The sequence below is a fragment of the Megachile rotundata genome, chromosome 4 (genome assembly GCF_050947335.1).
Source record: "Megachile rotundata isolate GNS110a chromosome 4, iyMegRotu1, whole genome shotgun sequence".
NCBI classification, from domain to species: Eukaryota; Metazoa; Arthropoda; class Insecta; order Hymenoptera; family Megachilidae; genus Megachile; species Megachile rotundata.
This window is the reverse complement of record NC_134986.1, coordinates 10883349-10910045: the sequence shown is the minus strand read 5'-3', so window position 1 is coordinate 10910045 and position 26697 is coordinate 10883349. Positions and strand designations below refer to the sequence as shown.

General features: G+C 39.1%; 2 protein-coding genes across 4 annotated transcripts in view; both read left to right on the top strand.

The window, feature by feature from the left end:
- The window catches only part of LOC100880451 (uncharacterized), an 86974-nt gene that overhangs the window by 23142 nt on the left and 37135 nt on the right, over positions 1–26697 (top strand). The window lies entirely within an intron of this gene.
- LOC143264382 (uncharacterized) lies at positions 1457–6598 on the top strand. Its single transcript, XM_076531285.1, has one exon. It carries the CDS (start codon positions 1457–1459, stop codon positions 6596–6598), a length of 5142 nt encoding a protein of 1713 aa, XP_076387400.1.

The following is a 26697-nucleotide window of genomic DNA, read 5'->3' as shown; positions in this document are numbered from 1 at the left end:
TGTGGAGCGGCTTTAGATAGGTACGCATATGGACTCAATACGATAACTGGTGATCTACTTTTTAGATTTGAGTTCATCTGAAAATTTGTAAACATAGAATGTCGCAATCTGTGTACTTGAAATTTCGAGACAAACATTTCTGAATTCCTACAAAACATAGAAAATTACATTTATAAGTTTATCTGATCCCAGACCAGGTATTACACCATTAACATAAAATGATCTTTTGATAGATCAAAAAATTAATTTGCACATGTGCTGTTAGGTTGTAGAATACATTAGAGAGGATTAGACCTCAGGCCATGTTTTGGGCACAATAGTTCATAATTTTTAGATCCTTCAGAAAACAACATTTGTTACTTTCAATAGCTTTTGACTCGTAGCAGAAATAGGACCCAAGGAGTCATTACATTTTAGCCAGTTTTTTCTTGATTTATTGCCAGTACATCTGGGGTCAGAACCCTTAGCCGTAGTCGTAGAGTCTTTTGTTTGCATTTTCCATTCATGTCGAGGTACTCCTTAGGTTTATTGCTCGCTACGGTCATTTTGGGAAAAACCCAATTTTCACTACGTCACTTTTTTTGCCACTTCTACTCAGTATTTGTCATCCAATAGAAACATCATTTTTGCTATCCCTTCCAAGTTCGAGGAAGTGTGAACGCCCACTCCGAGCTTTCCTGGATCGCGGAAAAGCGTCGGAGTGCCAGATATTAGACATCATCAGACATTAGTAGTTATTCATTAAATAGACATTAGACATACAAAATACAAAGTTCAACATTTACACAACTCTAAATTCATACATTTAACTTCCACACAAGTCACTCACGATTCAATAAAGTTCGTTATTGTTAAACTCGAAGTCAATCATTCAATACAGTCCACTTATATCCGACTTTGAGAATTGTCACAAATTCTACGCGTCAGAGACCGTCGCTAAGTATTGTCGACACGACGACGCACATACATTTTTTGGTCCTTCGAGCCGGATAGTGGTTCCGGTTTTGGAAGAATCTTCAAGGCAGATAATTGTTCTGACTTTTGTTCGTGACTTCGAGACTGTTTTCGGATAGCGGATCAGTGGTGTGATTTGGACTCGAAAGACATTTGTGGTGTTAATTTGTGACACCGACAACAAGAAATCATCGTGCTCCATTGGGGAAGCAGCTAACGAGATTTCGTTGGTGGACGCTGATCTGGAAGCTGGTCCAGAGAGCATCGCAAGAAGATTGTTGCAGCCAGGCGGGTTTTAGAAGACCTCGGACCGACGGTGATTGACCATCAATCCAGGGAAGCTGAGACTTGTTCGGCTCAGCAGCTTCAGGAAGGTGTTGCAGAGACGGCAGCATCCAAACATCAACCAGAGACAGCAGTATCGAAACTTCGTGTCGGTAAGTGCTAGCGAATCATTTTCCTTTCATTCATTTCCTTGTAAGTTGTTTCAATCTCAACAATTATGGCTACTGCAGTAGAATCTAACGATTTAAAATTATTGAAAAGACAGCGAGCTAACGCCAAAGCTCAGATAACGCGAATAGTGTCATATTTACAAGAACACACAGAATTTGCCATTCCTGCATTAGAGACGCGACAATCGAAACTTGAACAAATGCATACTTCGTTTTCTGAAATTCAAAGCGCGATAGAGATTATAGAAGAAAATGCGAACCACGCGGCGGAATGGGAGTCTTTTGAGGAGCAATATTACAAAGCCGCGGAATTGATTAGTGATAAATTAAAACATTTGCGTGGTATAGGTAGACCTGCATCTACAAGTAGGCTATTAGAATCGCCAACTACTGTAAAAACAACTAGTTCACTTCTTTCGAAGATTGAGATTAAGCCATTTGACGGCAATCCAATTGAATGGCATAGTTTCCACGACACGTTCAAATCGCTAGTTCATGAAAACGAGGAATTAATTGGGGTTCAAAAGTTCCATTTGTTAAAAAATGCACTCCGTGGGGAGGCTTCCGCAGTAATCGAATCTTTGAACGCGACGGAAAGCAATTATTTGGTAGCTTGGGATTTGCTACGCAAGCGATGCAACAAACCCAGAAAGATTATTAACGCGCATTTAAAGATTTTGTTTGATTTGCCAGAAATAACTCGCGATACGCCTGCAAGCCTCAGACAATTAGCAGAACAGGCTCAGGTACATGTCAATGCGTTGCAAGCGGTCAATCAGCCCATCGAGCATTGGGATACATTATTGATACATATTATTTCGAATAAGTTAGATAGAAACACTCGTCGCGCATGGGAGCGTACGTTAGAGGACGAGGAAATCCCTAAGTTTAAACAATTGTTAGAGTTTATCAATAAACATGCACGTGGGGATGATTTAATTTTGGATACTTTAAATTCGTCAAAGTCACATGGAATTCAGGATAGATTACGGTCGAAAACACAATTGAGAAGCCAATCGTACATAGCGACGGATGATCGTAAACAACTTTGTGTTCTTTGTAAGGGAGAACATCAGATTTATTTGTGTAATAGATTTTTGCAATTGCCCATTAGAGAGCGTTTGAATACAGTTAGGAAGAGCAAATTGTGTTTAAATTGTTTACGTCCAAGCCATACAGTGGCCAATTGTCGTTTAGGGAATTGCCGTAAATGCGACAAAAAACACCATACATTACTACATTTTCCGACAGAAACACAAGACGTGACGAACAAGACGCCACTTACACCGACACCTTCGACGTCCGCGGAAATAGTTAAAACAACATTAACAGTATCATGTGAATCGGAAATATTACTTGGAACAGCTTTGATAACGATTTTAGACAAATACAATAGAGAACATACGTGCCGCGTATTACTTGACAGCGGTTCACAAACACATTTTATTACTCATAAATTCGCGGAATTATTGCAATTAGACAAACGTAACATTGATTTATCATTCTCTGGTCTAGGACAGCTTAATGTTAATGCAAATTATATAATAGAAGCAAATATTAAGTCGAAAATTGGTCCATACAAAGCACAGGTAACTTTTATTGCTCTACCATCAATAACGGGTAGATTGCCATTAAGACAGATTGATATTAGAAAGTTAGATTTGCCCAGGCATATTCACTTAGCAGACCCAGAGTTTCATATTCCTGGTGAAATAGATGCGCTTATTGGGAATGCATTATTTTACCAATTGTTAGAGACAGGTCAAATCAAAATAGGTAATTCTTCGGTAATATTGCAGAATACACAATTAGGATGGATAGTAACCGGTGAAGTAGATAACAGAACACGCATTAAACAAAAGGCAACTAGGGTTTGTCATCTGGCAACGTCGTTAGATGCACAAATCTCGCGTTTTTGGGCAATGGAAGAAATTCCAGAGCAGAGATTTTTATCTTTAGAAGAAAGAAATTGTGAAAGTTATTTTGTAAAAACAGTAACACGCAATGAAGAGGGACGTTATGTTGTACGGTTACCTTTTAATGATAGACGCGAGTCACTTGGAGACTCAAAAACAATGGCATTAAGGAGATTTTATAGTTTAGAGCGTAAGTTACAGTTAAACATAGATTTAAAGACGCAATATACAGCCTTCTTGAAGGAATATTTAGATTTAGGTCACATGACAGAAATACAGAATGATAATAACGTAGGCTATTATCTACCGCACCATGCGGTTGTTAAAGACTCGAGCGTGACCACGAAAGTTAGAGTGGTGTTTGACGCATCGGCGAAAATTAGTTCCGGATTGTCTTTAAACAATACTCTATTAGTTGGACCTACAATACAGGATACGTTATTTTCTATTTTAATACGTTTTCGTTTACACTCTATTGTTATAATAGCAGATATTGAGAAAATGTTTAGACAAATTTTAGTGCACCCTGACGACAGGGAATATCAGAAAATTTTATGGCGGGACAATATGGATGAAGCAATTAGGTGCTTCAAGTTAAACACCGTCACGTACGGTACCGCGCCTGCACCATTCTTGGCGACGCGGTCACTAGTACAATTAGCTGTAGATGAAGCGTCAAATTTTCCAATTGCGTCACAAATATTATCAAAAGATTTTTACATGGACGATCTTTTGACCGGTGCAGAAAATTTTGAAGCCGCGTTAGAGGTTAAAAGACAGTGTATTGGATTAGCAAAATCAGGAGGTTTTAATTTACGACAGTGGGCCTCCAATGACATAAGATTACTCGCTGAGTTGGAATCAGATACTCAACGAACATCGTTATGCCTAGATTTTACAGAAAGCAGAAAAACACTAGGAATTCATTGGAATCCATTAGATGATAGAATTAGTTACAAGTTTAAACAATTGCCAACAGAAGATTCGCAGCTCAGTAAAAGAATTTTGCTATCACAAATCGCGCAGTTATTTGACCCCCTTGGTTTGTTAGGGCCGGTAATAATAAGGGCGAAAATAATAATGCAGGAATTATGGAAATTAGCGATTGATTGGGATGATATTGTTCCTCAGTCAGTCAAACAAGCGTGGCTAGAAATAAGAGATGATTTGCATCTTTTACATAGTTTTGCAGTGCCACGTCGAATTTCTATAAAAGATGCAATAAATTTAGAATTGCATGGGTTCAGTGATGCCAGCGAGAAGGCATATGGGGCATGCTTGTATGTTCGCTCCACCAACGAGCTGGGACAACACGCGGTATTTTTGTTATGCGCCAAGTCGAGGGTAGCCCCGTTGAAAATTGTGTCGTTACCGCGTCTTGAACTTTGCGCGGCCAGGCTCCTTGTACGATTGTACAAGGAAGTTAAAAAAGCATTGTACCAAACACATTTTAAGTTGATTAGATTTTGGTCTGATTCGATCATTGCTCTGCATTGGATCAGAACTTCGCCTCACTTACTAAAAACATTTGTAGCGAATAGAGTTAGTGAAATACAAACCGAAGTACATGCGGATAATTGGTTCCATGTTAATACAACGGATAATCCCGCAGATTTTGTTTCGCGAGGACAACTTCCTGCACAATTAGTAGACAATAGTTTGTGGAAATTTGGACCACATTGGTTATCGTTAGATCAAGCGTCATGGCCAGTTAGTGATATTAAACTAACCGAAATTCCAGAGAAAAAACGAACCGTGACTTTAATCACACATACAGATACAGATTTATTGAAGAAGTACTCATCAATTAATTATTTGAATAGAATTGTAGCCTATATTTTTCGATTTTTTTATAACATGCAATCTAAGAACAAGAAATCTTCAGGCCCGTTGACAGTTTCAGAAATTCAAAATGCACACATTCGAATTCTTAGGTTGGTACAATTAGAAGCTTTTGTAAAGGAATTACAGAGTTTAGAGAACGGCAAAGGTGTACATAGTAAAAGTAATTTAATTAGTTTGAATCCATTTATTGACGAAAAAGGTCTTATAAGAGTCGGTAGTAGGTTAAAACACGCGCAGCTTAGATATAGTGTGAAATACCCCATAGTTCTACCGCATAAACATCATATAACGGAGTTAATAATCAGACAAACACATTTGAATCAGTTTCATTCCGGTGTGCAAGCCACTTTAAACACCGTGAGGCTTAGATATTGGCCGTTAGCAGGCAAGAGTATAGTTAAACAAGTTATTCACAAGTGCATTCGTTGCAGCAGGTATAATCCCAAGATACCGCAGTATATAATGGGAGATTTACCCAAGGATAGAGTTACTCAAATGCGTCCTTTTGTAACAGTAGGAATCGATTACTGTGGACCCTTCCTCATCAAGGAGAAAAAATTTAGAAATCAGAAAAAATTGAAGTGTTACGTTGTAGTCTTTGTCTGCTTCGCGGTAAAGGCTACACATTTAGAATTGGCCACTGATTTGACGACAGAATCATGTATCGGAGCACTCAAAAGATTTCTCGCTAGAAGAGGTAGACCGCGTCATATTTATTCGGACAACGGCACTAATTTTGTAGGCGCCAGTAGAGAAATCGCGGAAACTCAGGCATTTTTACGTTCAAATGAATATAGAGACAAGTTTCAGCAGTTTTTGACGCAAGAAGGAATAGAATGGCACTTTTCTCCTCCCCGATCTCCACACTTTGGTGGTCTCTGGGAGGCGGCTGTAAAAGCATTCAAAAGACATTTACATAAAACAATAGACAATGCTGTATTTACGTACGAGCAATTTTATACTTTAATTGTTGAGATTGAGGCCATCCTCAATTCACGCCCTTTGACGCCCCTATCCTCTGATCCAAATGATTTCTTAGCCCTATCACCTAGTCATTTCCTTATAGGTGATTCGTTAGTATCTTTACCCGAACATGATCTCATTGATATAGCTTCGAATAAGCTGTCGCTTTGGCAACATATACAAAGGATTAAGCAACATTTTTGGAAGAGGTGGCACCTAGAATATTTGCAGGAGCTGCACACCAGAAGCAAATGGCACACTGGCAACCACACAAACATCAAGGAGGGCGTTCTAGTGACAATAAAGGATGTCAATTCTCCTCCACTCCAATGGCAACTTGGACGGATTGTTGCTGTCCACCCTGGAGAAGATGGTGTAATACGTGTTGTTACAGTTAGAACTCCGCAGGGAACTTATAAACGGGCATTAAAAAATATAGTACCGTTGCCTATCGATACGAATTGATTATAGAACTTTAATACATTTAGATTCAAGTTAGACACAAACATTTATACTTACATTCATACCCGTGTATATCACACTCAAGTTATTGTATAGTTACACATATTGCATATAGTTATTCATATTTTTTAGATTAATGCGTTACACTTGCGTTTGTGTTTATTATACAGTTACACATATTTTACTTATAAGAGTGTAGCAATATCTATATAGTTTAGTACTTTCTTTATTTTGAACATAGTCGTTCAAGGCGGGCGGCATGTTAGGTTGTAGAATACATTAGAGAGGATTAGACCTCAGGCCATGTTTTGGGCACAATAGTTCATAATTTTTAGATCCTTCAGAAAACAACATTTGTTACTTTCAATAGCTTTTGACTCGTAGCAGAAATAGGACCCAAGGAGTCATTACATTTTAGCCAGTTTTTTCTTGATTTATTGCCAGTACATCTGGGGTCAGAACCCTTAGCCGTAGTCGTAGAGTCTTTTGTTTGCATTTTCCATTCATGTCGAGGTACTCCTTAGGTTTATTGCTCGCTACGGTCATTTTGGGAAAAACCCAATTTTCACTACGTCACTTTTTTTGCCACTTCTACTCAGTATTTGTCATCCAATAGAAACATCATTTTTGCTATCCCTTCCAAGTTCGAGGAAGTGTGAACGCCCACTCCGAGCTTTCCTGGATCGCGGAAAAGCGTCGGAGTGCCAGATATTAGACATCATCAGACATTAGTAGTTATTCATTAAATAGACATTAGACATACAAAATACAAAGTTCAACATTTACACAACTCTAAATTCATACATTTAACTTCCACACAAGTCACTCACGATTCAATAAAGTTCGTTATTGTTAAACTCGAAGTCAATCATTCAATACAGTCCACTTATATCCGACTTTGAGAATTGTCACAAATTCTACGCGTCAGAGACCGTCGCTAAGTATTGTCGACACGACGACGCACATGTGCTATCAAATTAAAGGTCTCAAGATTCTGCACATTGCAGTCCATACGTTTAAGAGAAGAGATCACACTATGAGGAGCAATTGTTGAACTAACTCCTCTCACCTATCTTTCATTCCGAACGATTTCAGTAATTGCGCAACCAAACCTTTCACGAAAATGTGAACATCGATTCGAGTGGATTTACTTGCTTCTGAAAGAAACCCTGTTAATTGCGAGGGAGAGGCTGCGAGTTTCACTAGTGACTGTTGGTACCATTGGTTCGAGTGGCAGCTAGCGAGGCATTATCTCGGCACGGTCGCGTCGCATTATTTCGCTGCGAGCACTATATTAAGGCTACGAAATTCCTCGAACAAGCTGGCGAAGTATGCATCTAACATTGGCGAGGCGAACGGCACTCGGAGCGCTTAGGAAATCCAGACGTCTCGTCCTATCGTCTTAGCCGAAGCCTCGAAATGTTTACGATGGAAAGTGGAGGCATACAGAGTCAACAGTAAATCTACGAAAAATGTGAATAACAAGTGGGAGGTCTCGGTGACATCTAGGACTTTTTGCGAATTTCAACGTTTTCGAATGGATTTTTTGTGACTTTAAATCATGTAGGAATGTGAGCTTGGAATTTGGAGATCTACTGATGGCGGGAGTTTAGGGATTGAGATCTGGGAACTTCAGGGTCCTAGGACCTAGGTGTTCAAGGAGATTTGTGAAATTTGATGTTTTAGAATTTAGGAATCTGGTGATTTTTCAGTTGGAAACTTCGGATATGAGAAAATCGATATAGGAATTTAAAAATTTCGAGCTTTGAACATTTGGAGATTCAGGGATTTAAATACATATGTGGAGATATGTGAAGTTTAGTGTTTAAAAATTTAGGAGTTTCGGGGTTTTTCAATTGGGAATTCGTATTTGGAAATGAAGAATATAAGAATTGAAAAATTTGGTCATTTATAAATTTATTTATTTAGGAATTTAAGAATAGAAATTACCCAAATAAAACATGTCTTACGTCTGAGCGTACTGCATCGTTATCAGCATCCGCCAACAAACCTCTTAACCGTCCATCGTTGCCTCCCCCTTTTCCCGCGATTTTTCCGTCGCGTGGATTTCCTCGGTGTCTGAGTAAAGCCAGCCGTTTGATCCTCGATCATCTTTTTCTCACCTTGAACTCTTCCTCTTCCTCTCTCGATTTAACGCGCTCGCTCTATTTGGTCTCTGTTTCCCGGCCGCGTTTCGATTCGCGTGGCAAGAGAAACTATGATCGTATAAGGCAGACAGAGAGAGACAGGTTATCCTTAGATGGTTTGAAAGACCAGTGGCTGGCTTAGAGGGAACCGGGTCCAGCTTGCTCCCTTCGGTCAGGATAGGCAAAAACTAGGATAGGCCTAGATGGCTGCTGCTTCCCTCGAGACCGGGAACACGGGAGCGAGAGACTCGACGCGATTAGAGTGCAATAGAGACGGGAAACTCGTCCAGAGCTACTTTCTTACGTGCGTGTAAGTGCGTGCGAAGAAGCGGAGAGGATGTTGGATTGATCGTGGAGCAAAGAGGGAAAGAGAAAAAGAGAGAGAGGAGACAACAAGAGAAAGAGGTGGTAGATAGTGGCGAAGTAGATATATTCAGCCTAGCCGCGGCCGGACAGTGCACTGAACTTGGCAAGAAATCCAAGGTTGCATGGCTTAATGATCTAGTTTCTTCGGCAACGATATGATTCACCATTATGCATCCTCTCGTGCGGCTGTTTGCGCGTTGCGTACGGGATCCTGCTGTTCGATCAGCGTTTCGGAACTCTCCTCAAATTTTGGGTGTGCGAACTTTTTCGTTGGATCTTTAGGATATCGACATTCCAGATTTTGGAGGTTGTGCAGTGGGTGAAATGTGCGGAGATGTTGACATGACTTCGGATTAAGAGTTTGAGATTGCATTTTTAAAGTTTGATTTTAACTCGAAAGATTTGGTGTTGCGATTATTTAGAATATTTCGTTTAAAAATTTTAAAGTTGAATAGTTTGTAAATTAAAGATCGTCACATGTAAAATTCTTAGACTTTCAATATTTAAATTTTTAAATCATCAAACTAAAAAAAAGTAATCCCTGAATTACTTATTTTGAAATCGTACAAAATTTTGAATTTTAAATTCCGTAAAATCCGCCATTAACGATCTCGTCCGAGATCCGCCGAGCTAATCCGAAGTGCTGCGCGCGCATCGCGAAATATGAAATTAAGCATCGAAACGTGAAAACTTGCGACACCTCATGAAATAATCAAGATCTCTTGTAATCTCTCGACACGGAACGATGCACACGTCTTTAGAATGCCGTAATATAGATCATATTTTGTTTATTACTAGTTAAATTCGTTAAAAAAGGGATCGAACGATTCCCGCTGCGATCATAATTCAAAATAATACACGCTTCATTGACGCGCATACCGTTAGCATCGATCGAGAGCCAGCATTCCGGTTAGTTTCAGAATAATTACTCTTCCACGTAGCTGAGGCCAGGCCTAATGATCACAGTATCATAACAGAATAAAAATAAAATGGAAGGATCGAAGGATAAACATCGCATGATTGCTATACGCTACCTGATTTATGCCTCTCCTTTCCACGGCTAGGGGGATTCGTAATCGCGACCAAATCAAGTGCAATCTCTAATAGCCACCTTGCGTTAATAACACCACCGTTTTCCTTCATTTCCTTCTGTTTTCATCCCGTGCATCTTCGTGATAAATCAACTTCCGTGCGATTCGATCCTCTTAGCTGGAAAATCTCGTTCTGCTTTTTCATTCAGCTACTAGAATGATGTCCGGATATATGACCGCTTATATGACCGTCAGTTATCAACCATCTGTTCCGGGAACCAGACTATCAAATTACCAAACCAATAAAAGTTTATACATTTTTATTATGAGTTGTCGAAACTCAAATCACTATCGTATTAATTCAGAAGGAATTTTCATGGATAAAATATGTGGGATCTCAAAATGATCCTCTAAGAAGCTTCGCGAAAGGTCCGGTACCACATGGAGTGATCCACTCGAGTGAATGCACAATGGTGAATCATATCTCTGGGCAAAGAAATTGGATCGTTAAAGTTTAGCGTCCTTGGACCCATAGAAGCAACCGTTTGAGAATTAACTACAGTTGCTCATCGCTTTTTTACTGCGTGCTTGATTACGTGTATCGGGATGAAGATTTAATTAACCCTTTCGTTATGGGGGCAATCGTTAATCGGTGATTGAAATTTCGAATGACCGTTCGTTAAGAACGGATAACAATGGTCGATGCAGAGTTTGTTGATTCTTTATTGTAACCTTACTCCAAGGTAGCTACATTAGCGGTTAATAAAAATGAAATCGATCTTCAAAAGGTTGTATCAACAAAGTAAAAAAGTAAGGGACGTATCTCTAATGTGTCTCGACACTCGTCAATTTTTTCTCGAAGTCCCTTATTAGCCGCATCATCGCGATGACATAAGGTATTGTTGTATTTTCCACGAAGAGTCCTTTCATGGATACTGTTCTGTATTTCCGTCCAGCGTGTCTGACCGTGGACATCAGAAAAAGAGAATCCGTTAGTGACAGGCCAAGTCTTAGGGTGTCACTGGACCACTCGCTGAACTTGTTGTCCTCCTATCTCGTGTCTTCATTTTGCGAGGCTGTTCTCGTTACTCGAGTGTCTCGATACAAATCGAATGCTTGAGAAACCCGAGCGGATTTCTGGTGGGTCGTCTAGACACACATTGTGTCCGGTAACACGATCGTCGATCGTCCACCATGGCTCGCTGCGTTACCTCTTCTTCTTCTTCTTCTTCTTTATCGAGTTACCGTAACATCGCTGGTGTCCGAAAATGGTGTTACACTACAGGACGGCTGGCTCGTTATTTTCGTAATAACGGAAACTTTTTTTCCGCCCCTTCCTACCGGTCCTTTCTGGTCATTAGACCGCTTTTTTGAGGGCGTTCCAGTAACCGACGACCTGCCGACTGAAATTTCGGGACAACGACAAAATTTTTCTTCCCCTACGCTCATTTACGCACCGTTATATTTCGCAGGTATTTCACGTTACGTCATTTTGCTGGACAGTTAGCTGCGATGTAAAAAGAAATTTTAGAGGAAGGCTTTCGGGGGAGGCTTTGAAAATTAACTGAAACTTTTAGATACTAAATTAATTGCTAAATTTTACAATTATTATATTATTCAATTTTTATATGTCTCGGTTGTTAAATTTTTCGATATCGTCAAATATCGATAAAGTATCGATAATCCCTATTCCTGCGTCCATAAAATGAAAGAAAGGAAATGAAAGAAATAGTTCTAAGTTTAATCCATTCCTCCGTTAAATCACGATCGAGGATCGAACGTACAAAAAGATCTAACGCAGTAAAGGAAATATTTCTTTCTTCAACATGTAAAGGTAAAGGAAAATTACGTATCTAATTCGATGCTTCTAATATTTTATCAGACAGGGTAAAATACGCATAATTGAAATATAATCTTTCGTAAATTACTACAAAAACTGTGGCAATGCAGTGTTTACGAATACTCGCACGGTTACAAGAAACGTGATAAGCGTCAGGCAAAGAGGAATTCTTTGCTATCCTTCCACGTGATTTATACGTTTTTCTCAAACATCAAAAATTATATATAAATTATACATTCCTAGAAACGACTCAAATGAAATTAGTTTAATAAATTTCGTACCGTTATAAAATTTTACCGTTCAAAAATTACGTGTATTTCTAACTGTGCGTACCAAGTTTTCACTCCTAGATTTACTTTCCTTATTATACTGTTTAAGCACTTATGGGACACCATATTCTATAAAATAGAGATAAATCTTATGATCTATACACTGTCAATTTCATAAATCATATGACTTATACAGATTTCGATACATCATAAATTTATACAGTCTTTCTGTGATTAATGATACTTCAATCTTATTTTTCTCAAAAACGATCGAATTTCCACCTATGGTTTATTAGAGACATGTCTTGTACCCAACGAGTACTACACGATGCAACAATAAAATCATTTGACCTTGACTTTGAAGGTCGAGGTCAAACTGAATTTCGCTGCAACTGTTATAGGTTTTGATGCACCTCAACAACTCCGCAATGGTATAAATGTAAAACACCATGTAAAGTAAAATTTATGTCTTATATGTACTCGTCGATAGTGAAGTTGATTCTTCTTCCGGCAGGTTCATCCGACCGGAAGCACGCAGGAAAATCGCTCCGGCCTCCGCAAATCGTTTCAAGTTCGCTGACACGCGGCTAAGAAAAGCTTCAAGCGACCGCTTGACAGAGTTAGACGTTTAGATTGGCCGCGTAAAAAGTTGGGCAAAAAACGGCGTCGTAGAAATGATTGTTCGGCCCGTGAATGCAGGAACAACGTAAGAAGCAAGTGAAATTCGTTCGAATGCGTGGTAAATGCGCAGCGAACGAGAATCCGTCGCGTTCCATTACGGCGAACCTTGGCAATAAAAGTCCATCTACGCATCTGTCTTTCCTAGTTTTTCTCGGGAGGACAGCCAAGTCCATCCAAATGGATGATGCAGCGCCTTTCGCGTGGCACTGCACAAAGGATTCCACCTGGTCTACCTTGATTCACCTGATTCCCTACGCTTCTGTGACCCTGGACCCCACAATGTTCCGTGAAGTTACGTGATCAAACGATTTTACCCTGTCAGCGTCGCAATCTCTTCTTTTATGAACGTCGATGAAATGGAACGTTCAAGAATTTGCGGCAACTTACCGAGACCTCTAAATACCGAATGCTACGCAGCTTTTCGATGAATAAGGATTCGCTTCAAATTTTCTTTTCGCATATTTTCACATTTTTACATTTTTGGTTCTTCTAGTTTTAGAATTTAATTCTTTTATTTTCCAGAGATTGACTTCCAAAAATTTCATATCCTTGTTCTATGTTTCTGAAAACTCCAGAAACTTAAAAATTTAAAAAATCAGAAATTTCCAAATATTTAATATTTCTAATCAAAACTTAATTCAAGATCCCATCAATAACAACCTTATACTACTATAAATTCACTATTCTCGCGTTATATCGCAATCTGTAATACAACCTGAAGCGTGTTCAGGTCTTCTGAGTCTAACCAAAACAATGCAGAGTTCATAGTGAACATATGCTACCTAATGGCAACGTTAGAGGGAGTATCCGCCTGTTCGCAGCAGCATAGAATTAGAATAGCATTACCGGTATTCAATAAAAATTTCCTAACTGATAGAGTAGATAAACATGATTCATCAGTCGTATGTTCTATGAATACGTCTATGGGCAACGAAATAGCGTAAGGGGAGGGCAAGGCTGCCTGGAGGACACACGTGCAGGAAGTGGCACGCCCTTTGGAATGCAGTCGAACATTGTGAACGGCTGCAAGGTAGGAAACAAAAGAAATGCATTCTAATAGGTTGCATACGCACGTCGTGGCCCTTCGTGCTTCGACTGCAACGACTTTCACGTGATATCCCCCTTGGTTAAATGATTCGATTGAAAGCCATCGAACGAACACGTGTTCCAACTTCCCAGAAAAATGTCGTTGAACCGAAAAAACTTGCGTTAATCGCAATTAATGGTTTGCGTAACTCCATACTCAGATGTTCACATTATGTTGATACAACTTTATGATACAAGTTCGCAAACTGTTAAGTTTGTAAGTGTCGTTACCGTTACAAAAAATTACAATATACTCGCCACCTATAAAATACAACAAAAGTGTATTTAAATTAATTAAAAAAAATCAGAATAGCGCATGAAATTGCCCTCTTGAACAAAAACCAGAGAAGCGGTATATCCCTGCGTTTATTACCGCAATTTCTAAACGCATAATCAAAAGCAAAAATGACAAGCGTATTAAAGGAAATTTCCTCCAATCTCGTGCGTAATCAACGCGATGGTAAGCTCTTCCTCTAGTGATATTCTGTCGTGTAGCACGAGAAAAATGGCGATCGTCCAGCTAATGCAAGCATGGGCTTGAAAATGACTTCTATTTTAATCGAACCGGGCGATCACCGTCAATTAAACGCATCATGAGCAAAAACCGTCCATCCGGATCGACAGAGTTCATTCCACTTTTAGCAGTGCTCCTAGGTGTGTGTCGAGGAAAGATGGCAGAGCGTTCTCTTCTCTTAGGTTTCAGAAGCCCTCGGGCCGTCAGCCTGCAGGCTTAGAATTCGCATCGAAAGGCGCATCACGTCCCGGAGGGGTCTTCTTCTTCCTCGCCTCTCTCTTCAGCTTCGCCTTCTTTCTTTTCTTGCCGGTCATCCAGTCGCGTTTAGGTCACGCAGACGAAGCATGCTCGAAGGGCCAACGCGTTGCTTTAGAATAAATTTCGATGGCCGAATCGCATTCCAAACCCTACCGTTTCCTGTCCGCGTGTCCTCCAAGCAGCCTTGCCACTTGTTCTTCTTTTATTCTTCGCTGCCCAAGTGGCTCGGTAGGGGAAATAAAATTATCTCGCAGGGTTAAATTATTCTCAAATTCAGCTTATGCTCTTTTATCTCACAACATCCATTTTCTTATAATTTTCTGTTACTCAAAGTGTATCGACTGTTTCGCAAAAATTGCTGTATTTTTATAAATAAATACTCCATACTCTACTTATACTTTATAAATAAATTTGAGGGTTAGGCATATTCCAATACCAATTTCGTGACAAAATTTCATTCACATTCTTGCACTCACGTTAGCCGATGCCGCATCGCTATCGCGGCACGTGGGCGTCTTCCTTTTCCAATCTCCTCTCCTATCTTTAGTAACTTCCATTCCGCGTGTTTCCACGAAGGAGCTGTCCTCCCTCGCGAGATTTTTCGTCCCGTCGAATACCAGGTGAATTTATTCCCGTGAACGACGTTTATGACGCTTATTCACCGGTGCAGTCATGTCGGATCGGTGATGCGGGCGGATCGAGGATAAAATTTGAAGGGACTGGGCTAAGGGACACGCCACAATGATCCCTCGAGTTATTTATCGTCGATTTCACTTGTTCGATCCTTCGATTCGGACACGGAAGACGCGTTTAATCTTTCACTTTGTTGCACAACGTGACACTCGATCGTGCGGGCTCGCTGATATACGGGCAACTTTTCGGAGATGATCCGAATTGACGAGATACACGATGACCTTTTGTATGTTTTGCAAGTTTCTTGCATTAATTTTATCGAAAACAACGTACAAACATCGATGCTCGCGGGTTGCAATTGACTGACAGTGAAATAGCACCATAAATTTAATATTATTTTGAAGAAGTAACGTGGTTGCAAAATGGCCGGTAAGTACCGTGTACTCGATAAGAACCCGCTTGATAAACGACTGTTAGGAACTATTTTACATGCCGTTAGGGTATCATGTTTAAGTTCAATATTTTTTATCGCAAGAAAGGTAAATGTTATTATATTAGAATAATTTTGTAAATGAAAGGAGAATATTGTAAAACTGTAAAAGAGGTTTAATGTATAGGATATACTGTATAACATATGTAACACATGTAACACATATATGATATGTATAATGAATGTAACATATGTAACATATGTAGTATATGTATGTATATGATATACATATGTAACATATGTAGCATATGTAGTATATGTATGTATGTATATGATATACATATGTGTATAGCATGTGTAGCATATGTAACATATGTAACATATATAGCATATGTAACATTTGTAACATATGTAACATATGCAGCATATATCACACATAGAATATACATATATAACATATGTAACATAACACTTTTGCAAGCGTAGGTAAGAATTATTTCGAAACAACGTGGAGCATAAAACGCAAGTATAATAATTATGCCGGTTAAAATTATTACCCCCAGTTATAGAGTGTCGAGCAAAGTGAAAATACGATAATCGCATTTTTCCGGGCGCGTTAACACGGGTCGTTCTGCCGGCGTGATTAAAGGAAGCACGCGGTATTAGTCACAAATGACCTCCGATGTCAGTGAACGTGTTAACAGGCTTCCGGTTAGGTGTAAAACGCGGTATCTGTAGCACGTGCAGGTAGATCGACGTTGTGTCTCGAGTGCCACGACAGGTAAATCAGAGGAGACCCAAGCGTGTCGTGGTTGGTCGATAAAAAGGAAAAATGTCGGCGCGTGCCGTTTGACCCCACGGCTTATCTCCCCCCTTCGGTCAACAGGTGCAACAGGTATTTGACGAAAGATCAGCCGGCCACTAGGAAACGTGCAAGTGATTTATGCGTGCAACGCTTAGCTCGCAAACGTGTTTCGAAGTCGTTGTGGCGGAAACGCCGCGGGCCCGCCGTGAATCCCGTTTCCCTTGCAACTTTTCACCGATACGTTCCACTCGGTTCTTCCTGAAAATCGACTTCTCAATATCGATGCACTGCGTTGCATAAATAACCCTCTTTATTCTTATTCGTCTTCTTCTTGAAATAATTTGTAGATAAGTACTTTTTATTTTTGTTTCGAAACAAAATGGAAGAAGGTGTAATGCAAGTATACTAAATGTAGATATTTTGACTATAACATACTCGTATGTAACTGTAATGTATGAATACTCTTACACTCCGAGGCAACATAAGCTTTTAGATAACAAATTATACAAACTTAAATAATTATGTAAACTTAGCAATTGTTATATTTCGAATTTTCTAAATTTGCAAATGTCCAGATCTCTAAATTTATAAATTTCACATTTAGTAAATGCACAGTGTGACACATATCGCTAAATAAATAGAAGAAAATCGACATTGTCCCGAGTTTGATAAATGACGAAAAAGAACAAGAGAAACGATGCGGCGTTATTAATTTCAATTAAATATTCCAGCGTACAACCAAACGATACGTAAGGGGTCGTGTTCATAGATAAATTAGAGCAACTTACAATCACTATTCATACCTGGTAACTATTCATCACCGTTCGCGGCCGTGTATTAGAGTAAGAAGTTACGGGATGTAGTTACGAGATATCTGATGTGTGTGCCAGAAGCTGCTCCGCTGGTTTCCTTAATCTAGCTAAGTGGATAGGCCAGGAAAGTGATTTTATGATAGTCAGACCGGAAATGAGAGTAGCTCCGGGGTTTACAGCGGGAATCGGAATACGATAAAACAAGGAAGTGCTGATTGAAAAAGTGTTAGGGTTGATGCGAATTCGAGCTTGCATTGGTTATAGAGGTTCGTGGGATAATCTCGGAGATAATTAGCTGGTTCAATCAGGCGGCGGATTTGAAACATCAATAGACGGATGTTATTTTATGTTTTGCTTGTTTATTGTTTTAGTACTTTAGTATTTTATTATTTTACAGTTTTAGTGGTTTATTACTTTACTGCTTTACTGCTTTACTACTTTACTACTTTACTACTTTACTACTTTACTATCTTACTACTTTACTACTTTAGTATTTTACTACTTTAGTATTTTACTACTTTACTACTTTACTGCTTCACTGTTTTATTATTTTGCTTCTTTACTAGTTTACTCTTTTGCTGTTCTACTACTTTACTGCTTTATTATTTTGTTTCTTTACTAATTTACTCTTTCGCTATTCTACTACTTAACTACTTTATTATCTGACTATTTCACTATCTCACTCTTCCACTGTTTCACTACTCAACTGTTTCACAGTTTCACTATTTAACGTTTTAATTATTCAACCATTCCTCTACTCCGTCATTCCACTCTTACCATTCTACTGCCAATATCGTCGAATTACACCATTCTTTTCCTCCTCTAAAAAAACACTATAATCTACGACTGAATTTCTAATTCAGAATTCATTTCTCAACATTACACCCCAACCATACACTGAACATTCCAAGAAATCGATCAAATAAAAAAAGGTAGTCGTAACAAAATAGACTTAATAAAGGCTAATAAAAACGATAAAATGGTTAAACAAAACGATGCCAAGGATACGGTTAGACGCGTGCGCTCATGTAATGCATAAAACTGCCAGCCGTTTCGATTTAAAAGTTGTTCGAGTTAAAAGTAGAACACACATGTATGCAATTAAAATCGAGCAGAGATTGAAGACCGTACACCTGTCCATACTATTCAACCACGAACGTCTTATCTGTTCTCGACATGTAGAAGAAATATCACATTGCATTGATCACCTATCTCACTGCAAAACGCATTCCGTTTCGCTGCTGCTGTAATTTGCATTATCTTTCGGCCGATCACGCTACTCTAACGGTTACGATTCAGTCGAAATTAACATAGTTGCTTTCTTTGTGGAACACAGCCTTCATAATCGACATTGATTTTACATTTCGTTACATTTTAACGCTCGTCGTTTATTTGCCGGTGGTTGCGGTACTGGCGTGGGGCAGTGGGGGCTGTGGACTGTGCATTCACGAGGTCTTCATATTTGGAAGTTAAGAAATTTTCAAATTTTTTAAAGCATTGGAAAATTGTTAGATGTGCAAATTAAGAAATTTCAAAATTATCAAAATTTCAGATCTGCAAATTCCTAAATTTCCAAGTTGAGGAATTTTTTAATTCTGCAATGTACAAATTGGAGAATTGTCAAGTCTTCAAATTAAGAAACAATAAAATTTGCAAAATATGCAAACTGAGAAATTGTCAAAGTTCAAATTAAGATCTCAAATTTCCAAATTGGAAAATTCTAAAATTTTCACGCGTGGAAGTTGGGTAATTTTCAGTAATTAACACAGAAAAATTGCAGTGTACAATACGAGTAACTTACAGTAATCAAAAACCTTACATTCCGGAATTTAAAAAATTTCAAAACTCGTAACACTTCCCACAATTTTAAATCACCCAAAAATTTGTGGTATAAAAAAATGCGATTAAAACGAAGGAACTTACAGGGAAGAACCCCACAAGTCGCGAAAGAGCAAAGAACACAGCATACATCATTCCGCGCGTATTCTCCGTTTTAGCGACACGTACCGCGTCTCGTTTTCGTGAAATATTATTCGTGGCGAGCGACTCTTAACTTACATAAAATTACACACGAATATTTGCTAGTTGCCGCGAGTAATTAATCAAACAGAGGATACCGGGGGACAGTAATCGATTTACCTTTTTAAAATCGTACAGACGCGGTACATACACGGGTTTTAACTATGAGGCAGTAAAGCCGTATTTCTACTGAATGAACATTTCTATGCGGCCTTTTATCAGCCATTAGACATATTACGTGTTTCGATAAATCATTCCTTTCCTGCTTGAAACGCACCCCGATAGGACAGTCTCTTCTTATGGGACTGGCGTGCATGTCAGCATAATACCGAACGTCGCAGTGTATCGTTTCTATCTTTTCTCTACCATGATGCCGTAGGAAAGATAGCGGTTTTGTCGTTATTATTACACACGGACGTTACCTCGCTTATTTCTTGGAATTATACACTTCCACTGACACTACACAGGAAACGTACCTTACGCTTATTGGTTAATGAATGGAATGATGCCTATTCATTTTTATGTTCCTTGTTACATTTTTATATTTGCATTTTTCGTGTATTTTTTTATTTTTTCGTTTACTAATTCTTCGGTAGTATTTGTGATTTACAGAATTACTGGATTTAGACATTTTTATGTTTTCATTTGTTTAACTACATATGTGTTCATATGTGTTATTTTTATTTATGTGTGTAATTTGTATATTTAACTTGTGTTTATGTATGCAAATTGCACTTATATGTTTATCTTGTTCTTACGTGTTTAATTTGTACTTATACATGAAACTTGTACTGACACATGCAGCTTACACATGACACATGTACTTATACATGAAATCTGTACTTACATATGAAACTTATACTTACTCGTGTAACTTGTACTTACATATGAAATTTGTACTTATACATGAAACTTGACTCACACATGCAGTTTGTACTTACATATGTAACTTGCATTTATATATTGAACTTGTATTTACATATTAAACTTGTATGTACATATTGAACACTGTATTTACATATTGAACTTGTTATTACATATTGAACATGTATTTACATATTGAACTTGTATGTACATATTGAACACTGTATTTACATATTGAACACTGTATTTACATATTGAACATATATTTATATATTGAACTTGTATGTACACATTGAACTTGTATTTATATATTAAACTTGTATTTATATATTGAACTTGTATTTATATATTGAATATGTATTTAAATATTTAACTTGACCTTATATATTCAACTTGTATTCACACATGTAACTAACTATTTATCAAACAGCATTTCTACCCACCTAAAAAATGAATAAACCACAACAAACATATCATACTCCCACAACGTCTCAATTACCCAAACCTACCGTTAGAAAACATACAAGAAAGATCATCCGTCCATATTTTTAGCAATCGAAGCAACCGTTCGACCTCCTCAAAGTCTCTAAAAAAGAATCTCACGTCGATCGTCTAGAAGTTAATTCCCCCAGCAGTGTGCGTGTCACTTTGTTCCTTCTTTCACGAACATCAGGCTCCGTCTTCGAACGGAGGCTGTTTTATTCGCAAGAGGAGAGCAGAGAGGAAGCAACCGATTAAGTTTTTGTTCCGTCGAGAATTAGAGGTCGAGAGCTGGATGCAAAGGACGGTGAGGGGCGTCGAAAGAAGAAGAAGAAGAAAGGGCTAGAGAAGATCACGGAAAAAAGAAGAGACCATCGAATGGACCAATTCGTGCACCTGTTCGACTTGGCCAGTTCTCGATTCCATAAAACGTTAACTAGCGTGGTCGTCACGGAACCCAAACGAGGGTCCAGACCTCCATTGGTCTGAAGCCTTTGTTCTTCTTTTCCTGCCGACTAGATAGACCCGTTCCTCTTTTCCCCCGCCGACTACGCTCTCTGTTATGGGGGAGAATTATGTTAATCGCTGAGCGTACAGGAGAAAGCCTCGATCAATGGCGCAAATAGAGTTCTATCAATGAACATAGTACAGTCGGGAGCAAGATTGGCTTCCTTGGCGAAAATGTGTTAACCGAGGGGGATAAGATCTTCCATTCAGTTTTGTGGGGTTTTAGGGACTTCTGTGAGTTGATTTGTAGTTGGGTGGAGAATTAGGGGACGTGGAAGTATGGAGAGCTTGAGATTTGGAGGTGTACTGGTATTGGGATTTAGAGATTTGGGATGTGGAGATTTAGAGACGTGGGGATTTGGGGTCGTGGGGATTTGGGGACGTGAGGATTTGGGGACGTGGGGGTTTGGGGACGTGGGGATTTGGGAACGTGGGGATTTGGGAACGTGGGGATTTCGGGACGTGGGGATTTGGGGACGTGGGGATTTGGGATCGTTGGGATTTGGGAACGTGGGAATTTGGGAACGTGGGGATTTCGGGACGTAGAGATTTGGGGACGTGGGGATTTGAGAACGTGGGGATTTGGGATCGTTCGGATTTGGGAACGTGGGGATTTCGGGACGTAGAGATTTGGGGACGTGGGGATTTGAGAACGTGGGGATTTGGGATCGTTGGGATTTGGGAACGTGGGAATTTGGGAACGTGGGGATTTCGGGACGTAGAGATTTGGGGACGTGGGGATTCGGGGACGTGGAGATTTCGGGACGTAGAGATTTGGGGATGTGGGGATTTGGGGACGTGGGGATTTGAGAACGTGGGGATTTGGGATCGTTGGGATTTGGGAACGTGGGAATTTGGGAACGTGGGGATTTGGGATCGTTGGGATTTGGGAACGTGGGGATTTGGGATCGTTGGGATTTAGGAACATGGGGATTTGGGGATGTGAGGATTTGAGGACGTGGGGATTTGGGATCGTTGGAATTTGAGGATATGGGGATTTAAGATCGTTTGGATTTGGAGTTATGAAAATTTGAGGACGTAGGATTTGGGATATGGAAATTTGGAATATAGGAATTTAGGATGTAGGCATTGGAGATGTAGGTATTTGGAGAATAAGTAATTGCAATAAAGGAATTTGGAGTATAAGATTTTGGGAATACAGGAATTTTGAAAATTCCTTAATCTTCATAAAGCTGAAGAATTAATGCCTATATTAATAGAAGTATTATCATTCTCTCATTCCTTTTCCAAGTGAACATTATACCCTTTAGCGTTAAAGCGTTCGATACCTAAGGACATCTCGAAAAGAAGACCAAGTGGTATCTGCAGGGTAATGTTCGTACCCAGTAGCCATAAGCAAGACCATGTTCGTTTATACGATGTCGAGCAAATTCGAACGCAGCCGGTTTCGTGTTATTACGGGGCACGGGCCTGAGAGACCCCCCTGCCCTCGGGAGTAGCTTCTGAAAAATGCTGATAATGGCTGGACGAAATCTCCGGGGCTCGTGATCGTTGTAAACACTTATTTGGCCACGTGAACGGTGCTTGAGTCATTACAGGTCGTGTGATGGATGAATCTTAACTTATCATCTCTGTCAGGTTCTTCGTGATCACGTGAGACGCGTTCGTCTCTATGGAAAGTGGTGATTTCCGTTCGCTCTTTTGTTTCACGATTACGTAATTGCCTGGAATCAGTACCACGTTGCATGTCAAATATATATTCGACTTGAGGACGTGGAAAGTTTGGGGACCAATTTGTGACCGAAAAAGGTCGCTAAATGACACCTGTGTCGTATCAATTTGAGACACGAAGTATGGAGAAAATTATTATGTAAACGTTTCGTCGATCCCCTTATTTAGGTCAGTCTCGTTTGAAGGACCACCGACTTACATTCAAAATTATTTGTATCTTTGTTTCTCCTCTGATGTGAAGTATCCACACTTCATTTTGAGGGCAAACCTAACCTAAACATTTGTGGAAACGTTTTTTCCTAATATTTATTTATTCTTAAATACGATCTTGTGAGGTCAATTTGATTAATTTTTTTTTAATTTAAAAATACATTTTATATTGATAAAAATTCTGTGGTGTTCTTTTATATTTGTGTGTTTGTTCTTTTATATTTTATCTTACAAACTTAATAACTTTTTAGTTAGATAACACCAAATTATTATGTATTAATTATTATTTGTCTTATTGTTATTTCAATCACTTTATCAAGCTTGTCAACTGCAATTTCTTAAACAGTCGAAAATCATATTACTTATCTTACAAAGAAATATTAAAACATTTCGCCTTGAAATTCTCAATTTTTATTTGCTAAAAAGTATTGAACGTAATTAATTAATTTCAACACTGACCCAGAGGTCAGACAGTCCCAAAGGTCAAACACTGAAGGTCCCGTCCCAATAAATAACGCTGAAATATAATACGCCACAGATAAGTCGTATAACAGGAATTCCCCTTTTTTCGGTCCCGTGGTCGGCCATTTTTCCCGGTGAACCGTTCACGGCATTTGCTATTCCCTTTTAGCGAGAAATAGTCGCTTTGGATCTAGATAGTTGCGTCGGCCATTTAACACGAGCCGACTATCCAGCGTGAATCTTGAGATAGTTGACATGGCGAAGTCAGCGAAGATCCTGAAATCGCGGATGATTACAACGTATCCCGAGGACACTTTTCAGCTCTGTCCGGGATGGTAAAGTGAGAACAGTTAGCCGAGGAAATTTACGACTCTATTGACGCTGATAAATGGCACAGTTCAGTCTATTTATAATTTGGCGATAGTTGGTGCACATATTTCGTTGCTTGCTAGAGGTGGATTTATGGAAACTCGACCTTTACGGTTTTATTATTTTATTAAGGTTACGTGTCGTTGATACTTGGTGATTAGTGTAATAGGAAAATTAATGAGAAAATAAGGTGATTTTTGTGGTAAAAAATTAACATAGGGATGTTGGGGTACATAGCTGTATTTAAATATTATGAAAATACAAGAAGTGCAAATTTTTATACTTTCAAGTTTGCAAAAGACTAAATTTAAAATTTTTACAAGTTCATCTAAGCAAACTCTTAAATTTGTGACTTCACAAACTCTAATTTGCTAATTTCTCAATTTTTAAATATCCAAATTTGACAGCACAATTTTTATTAAAATCAAATCATATTGAATTTTAATTTTGAACTTCCAATTTATTCACTTAAAGTCTCGAGTTACAAGCACTCTTAAAAAACAAACCCATCATTCAATTCTCTTTCCTCATTTCTTAAATAAAATTATTACAAAAAGCACCTCACTTTATCAGTTTATCGATAACGTTGCCAGGTGTAACGCTTCTGATTCAAACCGATCAATATCAGACATCTAGCATTCAAAACAAAATCAGCAAGAAGAAAAGAAGAGTATAATATGAAATTTAATTATAGCGTTGAAAGATATATTCTAGATCTCGATGAATTAATTCGTTCCTCTCGAAGAGAACGTTTCGAGTAATGTTGTTGATTTATGTAATTTTTATTAATTCACTCATTAACGTTTCACGTTTCTGTTCGCACGTTGGAATTCTATTAAAACGCCTCTCAATTCTTCATTCGAGTTGGCTGATCAAGAAAGATGATCGCTCGTCGACCAATGAAAGCTGTTTTCCCGTGCGTGACTTCCGCCGGATTCGCGTCGACAGTGCCTCCATTGATAAATAGACAGTCTACGAATCGATGTTCGTACCACAAATTTACATGGAAAAAACAAGCGTAACTTTACTGATGACATAGTTTGTTAACGCAAATCGCGTTGAAAACGTGTATTGTTCAATGTCTTCAGTCGTCAGCAGATCAATAGGTTAGCTACAACTAGTCAATAGGGTACACACTTTTGTGAATAGAGGTTTAGAGAAGTCCCAAAGTTCCAGGGACACAAAATTCTCATATTAGCAATGTCCTAAAGTGAAATCTTAAACTTGGATAATTTTGAGGATTAAGAATATTATATTTGAGATGTTTCAAATTTACAACTTCTTAAAATTAAACAAATTTGCAGAGTTTAGACCTTCAGAGGCTAATCCTTCAGAGTCCAAACCTTCAGAGTTCAAACCTTCAGAGTTCAAACCTTCAGAGTCCAAACCTTCAGAGTCCAGACTTTCAGAGTCCAAACCTTCAGAATCCAAACCTTCAGAGTCCAGACTTTCAGAGTCCAGACTTTCAGAGTCCAAACCTTCAGAATCCAAACCTTCAGAGTCCAAACCTTCAGAGTCCAAACCTTCAGAATCCAAACCTTCAGAGTCCAAACCTTCAGAGTCCAACCCTTCAGAGTCCAACCCTTCAGAGTCCAACCCTTCAGAGTCCAACCCTTCAGAGTCCAAACCTTCAGAGTCCAAACTTTCAGAGTCCCAAACTTGCAAAATTCCACATCTGCTAGTTTTCAAATTTTCAATACCTCAATCGTCCAAATTCCTAAATCCAATGTCTCAAAATTCCAGAGCTTAAAATTCTTCAATCCACAAAACTAGATTGTCCCAAAATTTCAAAGCCTCAAATTCCACATTTTGTAACCCAAGAAGCAACCGAAAATTTCAAAGCCCCTTCCTCAACTTGCAAACCTAAAATTTCTCAAACATCACCCATCAGATAAAATAATTTCTCATAATCCACGCAGTTAGAATCCACATTTGAAACATATGAAATTTAGTCGAGCTACAAATTCGCAATACTTTAATACACATTTAACGCGATCGCACGTTGAGAAACGTGTTAAGCAAAAAAGTCCATGGGGTCTCCTTAAATCGGGACGAAAAATGGCAAATGAAGGGATTAGTATCATTTTAGTCATCGTTGACCCGACGCTCTCGTCTTTGGAATTCATTGCCGAGCGGATCTTTAGGCGTGTGTTCTTTTTTCTCTCAGTCGAGATTCCGTCGCTGGTCCACAGAGTCTGGGCCAACAGACTCTCCAAAACACCGACCACGATCCTGACGCAGAAATAAACCCGGCCAAAACAAAGAGACGACACTGCCGGTCCCGAATAAGAAGCAAGACAGAAGTATCCAGGACGAACGATTAGGACGCGTAGACGAGGAGAGAAAAGCGCGAAAAAAAGAGGAGGCAAAGAAACGAATACGTTGGCGAATTCGTGAGAGAGAAGTGGCTGTGGCCGGATCAGAGGACGAGAAAGATGAAACACCGAGGACCCATTTCGCATTCTGCAGTGAGCTAGTCAGCGGCTAACTATAAGAGGAGCTAACTATAAACTCAGAGTCCCTACTCCTGAGCTATTTCGAGATTGTGCTTGTCGCACTGCCAACACCCCACCTCTGATAGCGTCTCTTTTGCTCTTCAACCATTTTGGTAGCCGATGGCCCGCTTG